This window comes from Petromyzon marinus (assembly GCF_048934315.1).
Source record: "Petromyzon marinus isolate PM22_M1 ecotype Great Lakes invasive population chromosome 76 unlocalized genomic scaffold, UKy_Petmar_22M1.pri1.0 chr76_unloc.1, whole genome shotgun sequence".
NCBI lineage: Eukaryota > Metazoa > Chordata > Hyperoartia > Petromyzontiformes > Petromyzontidae > Petromyzon > Petromyzon marinus.
Window position 1 is genome coordinate 1,642,235 of NW_027422618.1, and position 15,165 is coordinate 1,657,399.

General features: G+C 52.2%; 2 protein-coding genes across 2 annotated transcripts in view; one reads left to right on the forward strand and one right to left on the reverse strand.

Annotated features, from left to right (window-relative positions):
• Positions 1-403: 403 nt before the first annotated feature.
• On the reverse strand, positions 404-9,211 carry LOC116938313 (uncharacterized). The gene is made up of 4 exons (XM_076058518.1): positions 9,120-9,211; positions 3,306-3,383; positions 1,868-2,090; positions 404-987 (listed from the first exon to the last, which is right to left on the reverse strand). The coding sequence occupies exons 2-4, from the start codon at positions 3,352-3,354 to the stop codon at positions 582-584; spliced, it is 678 nt and encodes a 225-aa protein (XP_075914633.1). The 5' UTR covers positions 3,355-3,383; positions 9,120-9,211; the 3' UTR covers positions 404-581.
• Positions 9,212-9,263: 52 nt separating this feature from the next.
• The window catches only part of LOC142908192 (uncharacterized), a 39,153-nt gene continuing 33,251 nt past the window's right edge, over positions 9,264-15,165 (forward strand). Inside the window, exon 1 of the mRNA XM_076058510.1 lies at positions 9,264-9,489. Within this exon, the coding sequence (XP_075914625.1) occupies positions 9,264-9,489 (226 nt within the window). The remainder of the gene's footprint in view (positions 9,490-15,165) is intronic.

The following is a 15,165-nucleotide window of genomic DNA, read 5'->3' on the forward strand; positions in this document are numbered from 1 at the left end:
AGTGGGTGGGTGATTGAATCAGTGGGTGGGTGATTGAATCAGTGGGTGGGTGAGTGAAACAGTGGGTGGGTGAGTGAATCAGTGGGTGGGTGAGTAAATCAGTGGGTGGATGAGTGAATCAGTGGGTGGGTGAGTGAAACAGTGGGTGGGTGAGAGAATCAGTGGGTTGGTGAGTGAATCAGTGGGTGGGTGATTGAATCAGTGGGTTGGTGAGTGAATCAGTGGGTGGGTGAGTGAATCAGTGGGTTGGTGAGAGAATCAGTGGGTGCGTGAATGAGTCTGAGGAGGAGGCGGAAGGTGGAAGAGGTTGTGGAGGAGGTGCACCCCTGACACGGCCATTATGATCCCAGACCCCACACAGCACTGACAATCGAAGGCACCAAACACCACAAAGTCTGCAACGTCATTTCACCTCCTGCTGTCTGTATTTGCAATGACAATATTTACAATAATTATTTACAAAGCTATGAAATTATTTACAACGCGATACATAATGGGGTGGGTGGGTGGGTGGCTGGGTGGTGCTGCTTGTGGTGGCAGCTGGCACCGACGCCACCACCACCACCACCACCACGACCCCGCTAATGCGCCATGGGCCGGCCACCACAAATCAGCAGGCGGCGGAGGAGCGAGCGGAGCGCGCTGGCCACCTGCGCCAGGCACGCCCCTTGCTTCTTCTTGCTCTGCGGATGCTGCACCTCCTCCGCGTCCACCTCCTCCGCCTTCTCTTCAAGCTCCTTCACCTCCTCGTCCAACTCCACCACCACCTGCTCCGGCTCCACCACCACCTCCTCCTCCTTCTCCTCCTCCTCCTCCGTCTCCTCCTCATCCACCTCTGCCTTCCCTTCCACCTCCTTCACCGCCACCTCTTCCGCCTCCACAAACTCCGTCCACTCCACATTGGTGTAGATGAGCGGTGAGAACGATGAGGATGATGATGAGGAGGAGGAGGATGATGATGATGGGGGCATCTCCTCCGGATCAGCTCTGTGGAGGTAGCAGCAGCACCACAGCAGCACGGCGCCACCACTTTAGCCTCTCGCTACAATAGCCAGAGGCCGTAGTCGCTCTGCATCATCACCGCCACCACCACCACCAGCACCAGATCCTCCCGTGGGTGGACTAACGGACTCAACGCACGGTGGCGGATTTAAAAACAAAATCTAAAACTATCACTCTATTTTACCGGGTGTAAGAAGCGACCTGGCCACCACGAGAGATAGCAGCTCGATCAAGTGGCTGATATCACCGTGGTCATCATCATCATCATCGCGTGGAAATGTAGACACACCCGAAGAGACCCATGCAAAAACTAAACTCTTTTTATTATTTCACCAGGTCTAAGGCTTCCACTGAGCTACTGTGTAGCTATCTTTCAGAAGGCCCGCACAGAGACCCATAGAGATGCAGAGACTCGTGTAGAAGCATAGACACCCACAGAGACCCGCAGAGACCCATGCAAAAACTAAACTCTTTTTTTTATTTCACCAGGTCTAAGGCTTCCACTGATTTTTGTAGCTCTTGATCAGAAGCAGCGTCGCCATCGCAAATGATGGCTCAAGGCAGTGGCTGATATCATCGTGATCATCATCCCCACGTAAGAAATGTATCGCAGCCAAACACTCTAACCACGTGGTGATGTCGATTCTAAATGTGGAGGTGAAAACCCGGAGGGACCCGGAGAGAACCCACGCAGGCACGACCACGGGCAGAGAGACAGACAGACGCAGACTTCAAATATACAGCAGCAGCGGCAGGCGTCGTCAGCGGTCGGGATCGAGCCCATGAACTCCTGCGTACCGGGAAAGGGAGTCGACATCTCGTCCCCAACACCCCCAGCCCTATGAGCACACAGAGGGAGTCTCACCGTGGATCAGAAACCCCAGAGGCCTGCAGAGCACCAGCAGTGCTGATGATGACATTGGCTTCCCTGGAGGTGCCGGCGGCGACGGCGGCGGTGGTGGTGGTGGTGGTGGTCATGGGGTTGAGCCTTTGGCTTGTGAAGGTGCCCGTGCCGATTGGGGGGCGCTTCAGGATGAAGCATCTCGGTTTTTCCTTCTTGTTCAGGCAGCAGTGGCGGACCTGATGATCTGTAGAGAGACAGAGAGACAGAAAGACTCAGACACCGACCCACTTACCCACCCACGTACCGACCCACTCGCCCATTCACCCACCTACCAACCCACCCACGCACCGACCCACTCGCCCATTCACCCACCTACCAACCCACCCACGTACCGACCCACTCGCCCATTCACCCACCTACCAACCCACCCACGTACCGACACACTCGCCCATTCACCCACCTACCAACCCACCCACCCACGTACCGACCCACTCGCCCATTCACCCACCTACCAACCCACCCACGTACCGACCCACTCGCCCATTCACCCACCTACCAACCCACCCACGTACCGGCCCACTCGCCCATTCACCCACCTACCAACCCACACACGTACCGACCCACTCGCCCATTCACCCACCTACAACCCACCCACGTACCGACCCACTCGCACATTCACCCACCCACAAGCCCAGCCACAAGGCCACCCACCCACCAACTAGCCCAGCCACCCACCAACTCACCAACACACCCACCAAACCCACAAACCCACACACCCACTCACCCAACTACCCAATCACCTACTCACTCATTCACTCACCCACAAATCCAACCACTCACCCACTCACTTACTCACCAACAAAACCCACTCACTCATTCACTCACCAACAAACCAACCCACCAACCCACCAACCCACCCACCGACCCACCCACCCACCCACCGACCCACCGACCCACCCACCCACCCACCGACCCACCCACCCACCGACCCACCCACCCACCCACCCACCTACCAACCCACCCACGTACCGACCCACTCGCCCATTCACCCACTTACCAACCCACCCACGTACCGACCAACTCGCACATTCACCCACCCACAAGCCCAGCCACAAGCCCACCCACCCACCCACCAACTAGCCCAGCCACCCACCAACTCACCAACACACCCACCAAACCCACAAACCCACACACCCACTCACCCAACTACCCAATCACCTACTCACTCATTCACCCACCCACAAATCCAACCACTCACCCACTCACTTACTCACCAACAAAACCCACTCACTCATTCACTCACCAACAAACCAACCCACCAACCCACCAACCCACCCACCCACCGACCCACCCACCCACCCACCGACCCACCCACCGACCCACCCACCCACCGACCCACCCACCCACCGACCCACCCACCCACCCACCAACCCACCCACCCACCGACCCACCCACCCACCCATGACATGAATGCCCAGAGCAGCGTCGTTGTGTTGTGCGGCGTTCATGGCGTCTCTCGCTGTAATCCACAGGGTCTCTGTGTGGAGAGCGGTGGGGGGGGGGGAGAGGGTCACAACACAAACTCACCTCGTCACCACAGACTCACAACACAAACTCACCTCGTCACCACAAACCCACAACACAAACTCACCTCGTCACCACAGACTCACAACACAAACTCACCTCGTCACCACAAACCCACAACACAAACTCACCTCGTCACCACAGACTCACAGCACAAACTCACCTCGTCACCACAAACCCACAACACAGACTCACCTCGTCACCACAGACTCACAGCACAAACTCACCTCGTCACCACAAACCCACAACACACACTCACCTCGTCACCACAAACCCATAACACAAACTCACCTCATCAACACAAACTCACAACACAAACTCACCTCATCACCACAAACCCACAACACAAACTCACCTCATCACCACAAACCCACAACACAAACTCACCTCGTCACCACAAACCCACAACACAAACTCACCTCGTCACCACAAACCCACAACACAAACTCACCTCGTCACCACAAACCCACAACACAAACGCACCTCGTCACCACAAACTCACAGCACAAACTCACCTCATCACCACAGACTCACCTCGTCACCACAAACCCACAACACAAACTCACCTCATCACCACAAACCCACAACACAAACTCACCTCGTCACCACAAACCCACAACACAAACTCACCTCATCACCATAAACCCACAAGACAAACTCACCTCATCAACATAGACTGACAACACAGACTCACCTCATCAACACAGACTAACATCATCAACACAGACTCATATCATCAACACAGACTCACAACACAAAGTCACATCATCAACACAGACTCACATCATCAACACAGACTCACACCATCTACACAGACTCACATCATCAACACAGACTCACACCATCTACACAGACACATCAACACAGACTCACATCAACACAGACTCACATCGTCAACCACAGACTCACATCATCAACACAGACTCACATCATCAACACAGACTCACAACACAGACTCACATCATCAACACAGACTGACATCACAGACTGACAACACAGACTCACATCATCAACACAGACTCCCACCATCTACACAGACTCACATCATCAACACAGACTCACATCATCAACACAGACTGACATCACAGACTGACAACACAGACTCACATCATCAACACAGACTCACATAATCAAAACAGACTCACATCATCAACACAGATTCACATCATCAACACAGACTGGCAACACAGAATCACATCATCAACACAGACTCACATCATCAACACAGACTCACATCATCAACACAGACTCACATCATCAACACAGATTCACATCATCAACACAGACTGACAACACAGAATCACATCATCAACACAGACTCACATCATCAACACAGACTCACAACATCAACACAGACTCACAACACAGATTCACAACACGGACTCACAACACAGACTCACAACACAGACTCACATCATCAACACAGACTCACAACACAGACTCACAACACAGACTCACAACACAGATTCACATAATCAACACGGACTCACAACACGGACTCACAACACAGACTCACATCATCAACACGGACTCACAACACAGACTCACAACACAGACTCACATCATCAACACAGACTCACAACACAGACTCACAACACAGACTCACAACACAGACTCACATCATCAACACGGACTCACAACACAGACTCACAACACAGACTCACATCATCAACACAGACTGACAACACAGACTGACAACACAGACTCACATCACAGATTCACAACACAGACTCACATCACAGATTCACATCATCAACACGGACTCACAACACAGACTCACAACACAAAGTCACAACACAGACTCACAACACAGACTCACATCATCAACACAGATTCACATCATCAACACAGACTCACATCATCTACACAGACTCACAACACAGACTCACATCATCAACACAGACTCACATCATCAACACAGACTCACAACACAGACTCACATCACCAACCACAGACTCACATCATCTACACAGACTCACATCACCAACCACAGACTCACGACACAGACTCACATCACCAACCACAGACTCACAACACAGACTCACAACACAGAGTCACATCACCAACCACAGACTCACATCATCTACACAGACTCACAACACAGACTCACATCACCAACCACAGACTCACATCACCAACCACAGACTCACAACACAGACTCACAACACAGACTCACATCACCAACCACAGACTCACATCATCTACACAGACTCACAACACAGACTCACAACACAGACTCACATCACCAACCACAGACTCACAACACAGACTCACATCACCAACCACAGACTCACAACACAGACTCACAACACAAGACTCACAACACAGACTCACATCACCAACCACAGACTCACAACACAGACTCACATCATCAACACGGACTCACAACACAGACTCACATCATCAACACGGACTCACAACACAGACTCACAACACAGACTCACAACACAGACTCACATCATCAACACGGACTCACAACACAGACTCACAACACAGACTCACATCATCAACACAGACTGACAACACAGACTGACAACACAGACTCACATCACAGATTCACAACACAGACTCACATCACAGATTCACATCATCAACACGGACTCATAACACAGACTCACAACACAAAGTCACAACACAGACTCACAACACAGACTCACATCATCAACACAGATTCACATCATCAACACAGACTCACATCATCTACACAGACTCACAACACAGACTCACATCATCAACACAGACTCACATCATCAACACAGACTCACAACACAGACTCACATCACCAACCACAGACTCACATCATCTACACAGACTCACATCACCAACCACAGACTCACGACACAGACTCACATCACCAACCACAGACTCACAACACAGACTCACAACACAGAGTCACATCACCAACCACAGACTCACATCATCTACACAGACTCACAACACAGACTCACATCACCAACCACAGACTCACATCACCAACCACAGACTCACAACACAGACTCACAACACAGACTCACATCACCAACCACAGACTCACATCATCTACACAGACTCACAACACAGACTCACAACACAGACTCACATCACCAACCACAGACTCACAACACAGACTCACATCACCAACCACAGACTCACAACACAGACTCACAACACAAGACTCACAACACAGACTCACATCACCAACCACAGACTCACAACACAGACTCACATCACAGACTCACAACACAGACTCACATCACCAACCACAGACTCACAACACAGACTCACATCACAGACTCACAACACAGACTCACATCACCAACCACAGACTCACATCACCAACCACAGACTCACAACACAGAATCACAACACAGACTCACATCACCAACCACAGACTTACATCATCTACACAGACTCACAACACAGACTCACAACACAGACTCACATCACCAACCACAGACTCACATCACGGACTCACATCATCAACACGGACTCACAACACAGACTCACAACACAGACTTACATCATCTACACAGACTCACAACACAGACTCACAACACAAACTCACATCACCAATCACAGACTCACATCACGGACTCACATCATCAACACGGACTCACAACACAGACTCACAACACAGACTCACATCATCAACACAGACTCACAACACAGACTCACAACACAGACTCACATCACCAACCACAGACTCACAACACAGACTCACATCACCAACCACAGACTCACATCACCAACCACAGACTCACAACACAGACTCACAACACAGACTCACATCACTAACCACAGACTCACACCACAGAATCACAACACAGAGTCACATCACCAACCACAGACTCACATCACCAACCACAGACTCACAACACAGACTCACAACACAGACTGACATCACCAACCACAGACTCACATCATCTACACAGACTCACAACACAGACTCACAACACAGACTCACATCACCAACCACAGACTCACAACACAAACTCACATCACCAACCACAGACTCACAACACAGACTCACAACACAGACTCACAACACAGACTCACATCACCAACCACAGACTCACATCACAGACTCACATCATCAACACGGACTCACAACACAGACTCACAACACAGACTCACAACACAGACTCACAACACAGACTCACATCACCAACCACAGACTCACAACACAGACTCACAACACAGACTCACAACACAGACTCACATCACCAACCACAGACTCACATCACCAACCACAGACTCACAACACAGACTCACAACACAGACTCACATCACCAACCACAGACTCACATCACCAACCACAGACTCACATCACGGACTCACATCACAGACTCACAACACAGACTCACAACACAGACTCACATCATCTACACGGACTCACATCACCAACCACAGACTCACAACACAGACTCACAACACAGACTCACAACACAGACTCACAACACAGACTCACATCATCTACACAGACTCACAACACAGACTCACATCACGGACTCACATCACGGACTCACATCACAGACTCACAACACAGACTCACAACACAGACTCACATCACGGACTCACATCACCAACCACAGACTCACATCACGGACTCACATCACAGACTCACAACACAGACTCACATCACAGACTCACATCATCTACACAGACTCACATCACGGACTCACAACACAGACTCACAACACGGACTCACATCACAGACTCACATCACGGACTCACATCACGGACTCACAACACAGACTCACATCACGGACTCACATCACAGACTCACATCACGGACTCACATCACGGACTCACAACACAGACTCACATCACGGACTCACAACACAGACTCACATCACGGACTCACATCACAGACTCACAACACAGACTCACACCACAAACTCACATCACGGACTCACATCACGGACTCACAACACAGACTCACATCACAGACTCACATCACAGACTCACAACACAGACTCACATCACGGACTCACATCACGGACTCACATCACGGACTCACAACACAGACTCACATCATCATCACAGACTCACAACACAGACTCACATCACGGACTCACATCACGGACTCACATCACAGACTCACATCACGGACTCACATCACAGACTCACAACACAGACTCACAACACAGACTCACATCACGGACTCACATCACGGACTCACAACACAGACTCACATCACAGACTCACAACACAGACTCACATCACAGACTCACATCACGGACTCACAACACAGACTCACATCACAGACTCACATCACAGACTCACAACACAGACTCACATCACAGACTCACATCACGGACTCACATCACAGACTCACATCACAGACTCACATCACGGACTCACATCACGGACTCACAACACAGACTCACAACACGGACTCACAACACGGACTCACATCACAGACTCACATCACGGACTCACATCACGGACTCACATCACGGACTCACAACACGGACTCACAACACGGACTCACAACACGGACTCACATCACGGACTCACATCACGGACTCACATCACAGACTCACATCACGGACTCACATCACAGACTCACATCACAGACTCACAACACAGACTCACATCACGGACTCACATCACAGACTCACAACACAGACTCACAACACAGACTCACAACACAGACTCACATCACGGACTCACATCACGGACTCACATCACGGACTCACGCTCCCACCTGTCTGAGTGGTAACGCTCGGATCACGACGACCACGACGGGGAGCAATCTCAAGAAGCGGCCGTCTGCTGCGCACGTGACCAGGGCTCTGACGACACTTCCGACGACGTCACCTAACCCCGCCCCCAAGTCGATGACGGCGCAATGCTCGCCACGCCCACCAGCCCCGCCCACCAACCCAGCCAACCGCCCCCGTACCGCCCCCCAGCCCCGCCCACCACCCCATCCAACCGCCCCCGTCCCGCTCAACAGCCCCGCCCACCGCCCCAGCAAACCGCCCCCGCCCACCAGCATCGCCCCCACCAACAGCCACCGCCCATCGCCACGCCCCCAATTACCGCCCCGCCCCCATCCCCCGCCGCTACTTCCGGTTTGTCAGGCGCGAGGTCTCCGCCTCCTCGCCCCCCCTAGGTCGACTCAGCCTCAAATGGGCACGCCGGTGCCACGTGCGCGGTGGTCAACATCGCCAGCACTGTGGGAGAGACAAAGGCGGCCGGGCGGGCGTGGTGCTGGCCACCCACCCCCTCCTTGTATGTGTGTGTGTGAGTGTGTGTAAGTGAGTGTGTGTGTGTAAGTGAGTGTGTGTGAGTGTGTGTTAGTGAGTGTGTGTGAGTGAGTGTTAGTGAGTGTGTGTTAGTGAGTGTGTGTTAGTGTGTGTAAGTGATTGTGTGTTAGTGAGTGTGTGTAAGTGTGTGTAAGTGTGTGTGTGTTAGTGAGTGATAGTGAGTGTGTGTAAGTGTGTGATAGTGAGTGTGTGTTAGTGTGTGATAGTGAGTGTGTGTTAGTGTGTGATAGTGAGTGTGTGTGAGTGTGTGTAAGTGAGTGTGTGTGAGTGTGTGTAAGTGAGTGTGTGTAAGTGAGTGTGTGTTAGTGTGTGTAAGTGAGTGTGTGTAAGTGAGTGTGTGTTAGTGAGTGTGTGTTAGTGAGTGTGTGTTAGTGTGTGTAAGTGATTGTGTGTTAGTGAGTGTGTGTTAGTGAGTGTGTGTTAGTGAGTGTGTGTAAGTGAGTGTGTGTGAGTGTGTGTAAGTGAGTGTGTGTGAGTGTGTGATAGTGAGTGTGTGTGAGTGTGTGTGTAAGTGAGTGTGTGTGAGTGTGTGTAAGTGAGTGTGTGTGAGTGTGTAAGTGAGTGTGTGTTAGTGTGTGATAGTGAGTGTGTGTTAGTGTGTGTGTGTGTTAGTGTGTGTGTGTGTGTGTTAGTGAGTGTGTGATAGTGAGTGTGTGTAAGTGAGTGTGTGTTAGTGAGTGTGTGTTAGTGTGTGATAGTGAGTGTGTGTGAGTGTGTGTAAGTGATTGTGTGTTAGTGAGTGTGTGTAAGTGAGTGTGTGTAAGTGAGTGTGTGTGAGTGTGTGTAAGTGATTGTGTGTAAGTGATTGTGTGTTAGTGAGTGTGTGGCCACGTGGAATGTTCGAACGCTCACTGCAGAGGAGAGGCTGCCACTCCTCTGTCGGGAGCTGGACCGGTACCGCCTGGATCTATGCGGCATTCAGGAGGTCCGGTGGACCGGCTCTGGCTCCTGCCACCATGAGGGGTGGACAGTCCTCTACTCGGGGCAGCAGACTGCCAAACAACAGGGTGTGGGTCTTCTTTTGAACAAAAGAATGAAGGGGGCGTGGGAGCGTGGCGGTGAGGTGTGGGAAGCTGTAAGCCCCAGGCTACTTTGGGCTCGCCTTCCCATCAACCGGAGGCGAGGAATGGTAGTCGTGGTTACTTATGCCCCCACCGAAGATGAACATCCGTGGAGGGATGCAGGCAAAGCCGATGAGTCAGATGCCTTCTATGACCTCCTGTCACAGGTGCTGGCTAAAGTGGCCCCTCGGGATAGAGTCATCATGTTGGGTGACTTCAATGCCCGAGTTGGTCATGATACTGGCACCTGGTCTGGAGTGATTGGAGGGCATGGGCCAGATCAGCTCAATAACAACGGTAGGAGGCTGCTAGATTTTTGTGCAGCCCATGGGCTTGTAATTACCAACACGCTGTTCCGGCATCGGCGCATCCACACAACATCATGGATGCATGCCGGGTCCAAGCAAGAACATCTGCTGGACTACATAGTGACGGACCAGCGAATGCGAGCCCATGTCCTTGACACCAGGACCTACCGTGGAGCTGATCTGCCCTCTGACCATCGACTAGTCATCTGTAAGATGCGCCTGCCATTCTTCCACTCCGGTGGTGGGTGTACACCCAGGACCCCATTCCAACCTAAAGTGGCCTGGTCTCAGTTATCTGATGAAAGTTGCAAGCGAGAATTTCATCATCGCTTGCGGCTGGGATTGGCATCGTCCCCGACTCCTGATGTCGAGGGTAAATGGGCGAGGTTTAGGACTGTGACTCATGCAGCTGCAATGGCTGCTCTGGGTACGTGGTCCAGACCTCCCCAGACACCCTGGATGACAGAGGAGTTGTTCAGGATGGTTGAGAAAAAGCGACAGGCCCACTGTCATCGGCTACAGAATCCCACGTCAGAGAATGAGGAGGCTTACCGCAGCCTTCGCTCGGAGGTTCGGAGAGCCGTGAGGCGCTGCAAGGATGGGTGGTGGTCGCGGGTTGCTGAGGAGATGGAGTCTGCCTCAGTGGCCCGTGATCACAAATCTCTATTTAACTCCATCAAAAAAGTAACCTGCAGCGCCACACCTATTACCATCATTAGGGGAAAAAACGGTGATCCAATTTCCGACCCCCAGGAACAGGTTCGCAGATTTGCTGAGCATTTCTGTGAGGTCCTGGGGGAGGGAAAATCCCTCAGCCAGGAAAACATCGTGGCACAAAGTGAGGATGACCCTGCTGAGGCTGCGGTGCCTCAAATATTGGATGAAGTCACCCCCTGTGAGTGGCTGGCTGAGGTGCCATCTGCTGAGGAAGTATTGAAGGCGATCCGGAGTCTGAGACCAGGAAAGGCAGCGGGCAGAGATGATCTCCCAAGCGAAATGCTGAGGGAGGGTGGCGTTTGTGCACAGACTGCCCTATATGACATCATAACAACAGTCTGGACCACTGGACGGGTTCCGCAGGATTGGAAGGATGCCCTGGTGGTCCCCCTTTTTAAGAAGGGGGACCGCACAGACTGTAACAACTACAGGGGCATCTCACTCCTCAGTGTGCCGGGAAAGGTCCTGGCAAGGATTATTCAGCATCGCCTTGCCAGGCACGCTGAGGAGAGGCTTGCGGAGCCCCAATGCGGTTTCAGGAAAGGGCGGTCCTGCACAGATGCCATATTTTCTGTCCGTCTGCTACAGCAGAGGTGTAGGGAATTCCAACAAGACCTACATCTCTGCTTTATTGACCTGGTCAAGGCCTATGATACCATCAGTAGGCCTGGGCTCTGGGTCGTTCTTCGTGCTTTTGGAGTACCTGACCCTCTGCTCACGATCATTAAGGACCTTCATGATGGTGAGCGGGCCGGGGTAAAACTACGTGGCCGGGAGTCAGAGCCATTCCCTGTACACCTTGGGGTGCGACAGGGATGTCCTCTGGCTCCCACATTATTTAACATCTATTTTGACCACGTAGTTCGTGAAGCCTTCAATAGCTGTACCGGGGGAATCTCCATATGGTACAGATATAATGGGAGGCTAATCGATGCCCGGGTGCGGTCAAGGGATGGCTCCCTATTGCTCAACCACGTTATGTATGCTGATGATTTGGTAATAGCTGCTCAGTCAGAGGAGGAGTTGGAGACGCTGCTGCTGAGACTGGAGCGTGCCACTAAGAGGTGGGGCCTTACCATCAGCCCCACCAAAACTAAGCACCTGCCTGGGTATTTTGTACCATCGGACACTCCACCCCCACAACTCCCAATCGGTGATGGGGCAGTTGTGGAGAGAGTGGAGAGTTTCCCATACCTGGGCAGTGTGCTTATGACTGGCTCCAGTTTAACAGCAGAGGTCTCACTCCGAATCAGTCGAGCGGCAATATCTTTTCATCGGTTGCGTAACGTTGTGTGGAAGCTACCTGGTCTGTCGCTCCGCACTAAGCTTCAGGTCTTCTCGGCCACGGTCATTCCCTCCCTTCTCTACGCTTGCGAAACGTGGACCCCCCTAATGGAACATCTTCGCCGGTTAGAAACATTTAGGCTGGCCTGCCTACGATCCATCCTGGGTTTAACCAGACTGGATTGTGTGAGGAGCTCACAAATCCTTGAAAGATCTGGGCAGGGTCCCATCGGTGAGCTCCTCCGGCAGGCAAGGCTGCGATGGCTGGGTCATGTAGCCCGCATGCCCAGCCACCGCATGCCGAAACAGCTTTTGTTTGGCCGGATTGAGGGGGCCAAGCGGGCGCGGCGCGGGCTAGAGAAGAGATGGAGTGATGTGGTACAGGAGGACGTGGACCTGAGTGGACTTGCCGATAACTGGTACCAGCGGTGTCAAGATCGGCCTCTGTGGAGGAGGCTCGTGAAGGATGCTACTGGGCAGTTGGAGGCAGTCGCCCTCCAACAACAACGGAGGGCGGAGGAGCGACGCTCACAACAGCGAGCGGAGCGCCGGGTGGCTAAAGCACAGCAGGTTGGCACAGTAGGGGGCACAGGTGGTGCATCAGCCAGTCATCTCAGTCAGTCGACCCGTGGCACCTGGGTCTGCCCCGTGACCTCCTGCCAGCGGGCGTTCGACACTTCACGTGGCCTCAGGGTGCACATAGCCTGGCACAAGCGTCGTGGTGACGTCACCGCCACTTAGTGGCGAATGGCGGTTGTTGTTGTTGTTGTTGTGTGTAAGTGAGTGTGTGTTAGTGAGTGTGTAATAGTGAGTGTGTGTTAGTGTGTGTAAGTGATTGTGTGTTAGTGAGTGTGTGTTAGTGAGTGTGTTAGTGTGTGATAGTGAGCGTGTGTTAGTGTGTGTAAGTGATTGTGTGTTAGTGAGTGTGTGTTAGTGAGTGTGTGTTAGTGTGTGATAGTGAGTGTGTGGGGGAGCGGTAGTGTAGCGGTTAGCGCTACGCTGCGCTATGAACCTGGCCACCCGGGTTCGATTCCCGCTCACGGCCAACACCAGTGACGATTATCTGAACCGGTCCTGGGCCTCCCCTAGGTCGACTCAGCCTCAAATGAGTACCTAGTGCGGGCTGGCCACTCACCCCCTCGTGTACCGTTCCGGCCTTCATAGGTGCTCGCTAACAGCACTTGCCCCTAGAGTCTGTTAAGGCTATATGGGGGATCTTTGTCTTTGTGTGTGTGTGGTGTGGTATGGTGTGTGTGTGTGGTATGGTGTGTTTGTGTGGTATGGTGTGTGTGTGTGTGGTATGGTGTGTGTGTGTGGTATGGTGTGTGTGTGTGGTATGGTGTGTGTGTGTGTGTGGTATGGTGTGTGTGTGTGGTATGGTGTGTTTGTGTGGTATGGTGTGTGTGTGTGTGGTATGGTGTGTGTGTGTGGTATGGTGTGTGTGTGTGGTATGGTGTGTGTGTGTGTGTGTGTGGTATGGTGTGTGTGTGGTATGGTGTGTGTGTGTGTGTGGTATGGTGTGTGTGTGTGTGGTATGATGTGTGTGTGTGGTATGGTGTGTGTGTGTGGTATGGTGTGTGTGTGTGGTATGGTGTGTGTGTGTGGTATGGTGTGTGTGTGTGCTATGGTGTGTGTGTGTGCTATGGTGTGTGTGTGTGTGTGGTATGGTGTGTGTGTGTGGTATGGTGTGTGTGTGTGTGGTATGGTGTGTGTGTTATGGTGTGTGTGGTATGGTGTGTGTGTTATGGTGTGTGTGGTATGGTGTGTGTGTGTGGTATGGTGTGTGTGTGTGGTATGGTGTGTGTGTGTGGTATGGTGTGTGTATGTGTGTGGTATGGTGTGTGTGTGTGGTATGGTGTGTGTGGTATGGTGTGTGTGTGTGTGTGGTATGGTGTGTGTGTGTGGTATGGTGTGTGTGTGTGGTATGGTGTGTGTGTGTGTGGTATGGTGTGTGTGTGTGGTATGGTGTGTGTGTGTGGTATGGTGTGTGTGTGTGGTATGGTGTGTGTGTGTGTGGTATGGTGTGCGTGTGGTATGGTGTGTGTGTGGTATGGTGTGTGTGTGGTATGGTGTGTGTGGTATGGTGTGTGTGTGGTATGGTGTGTGGTATG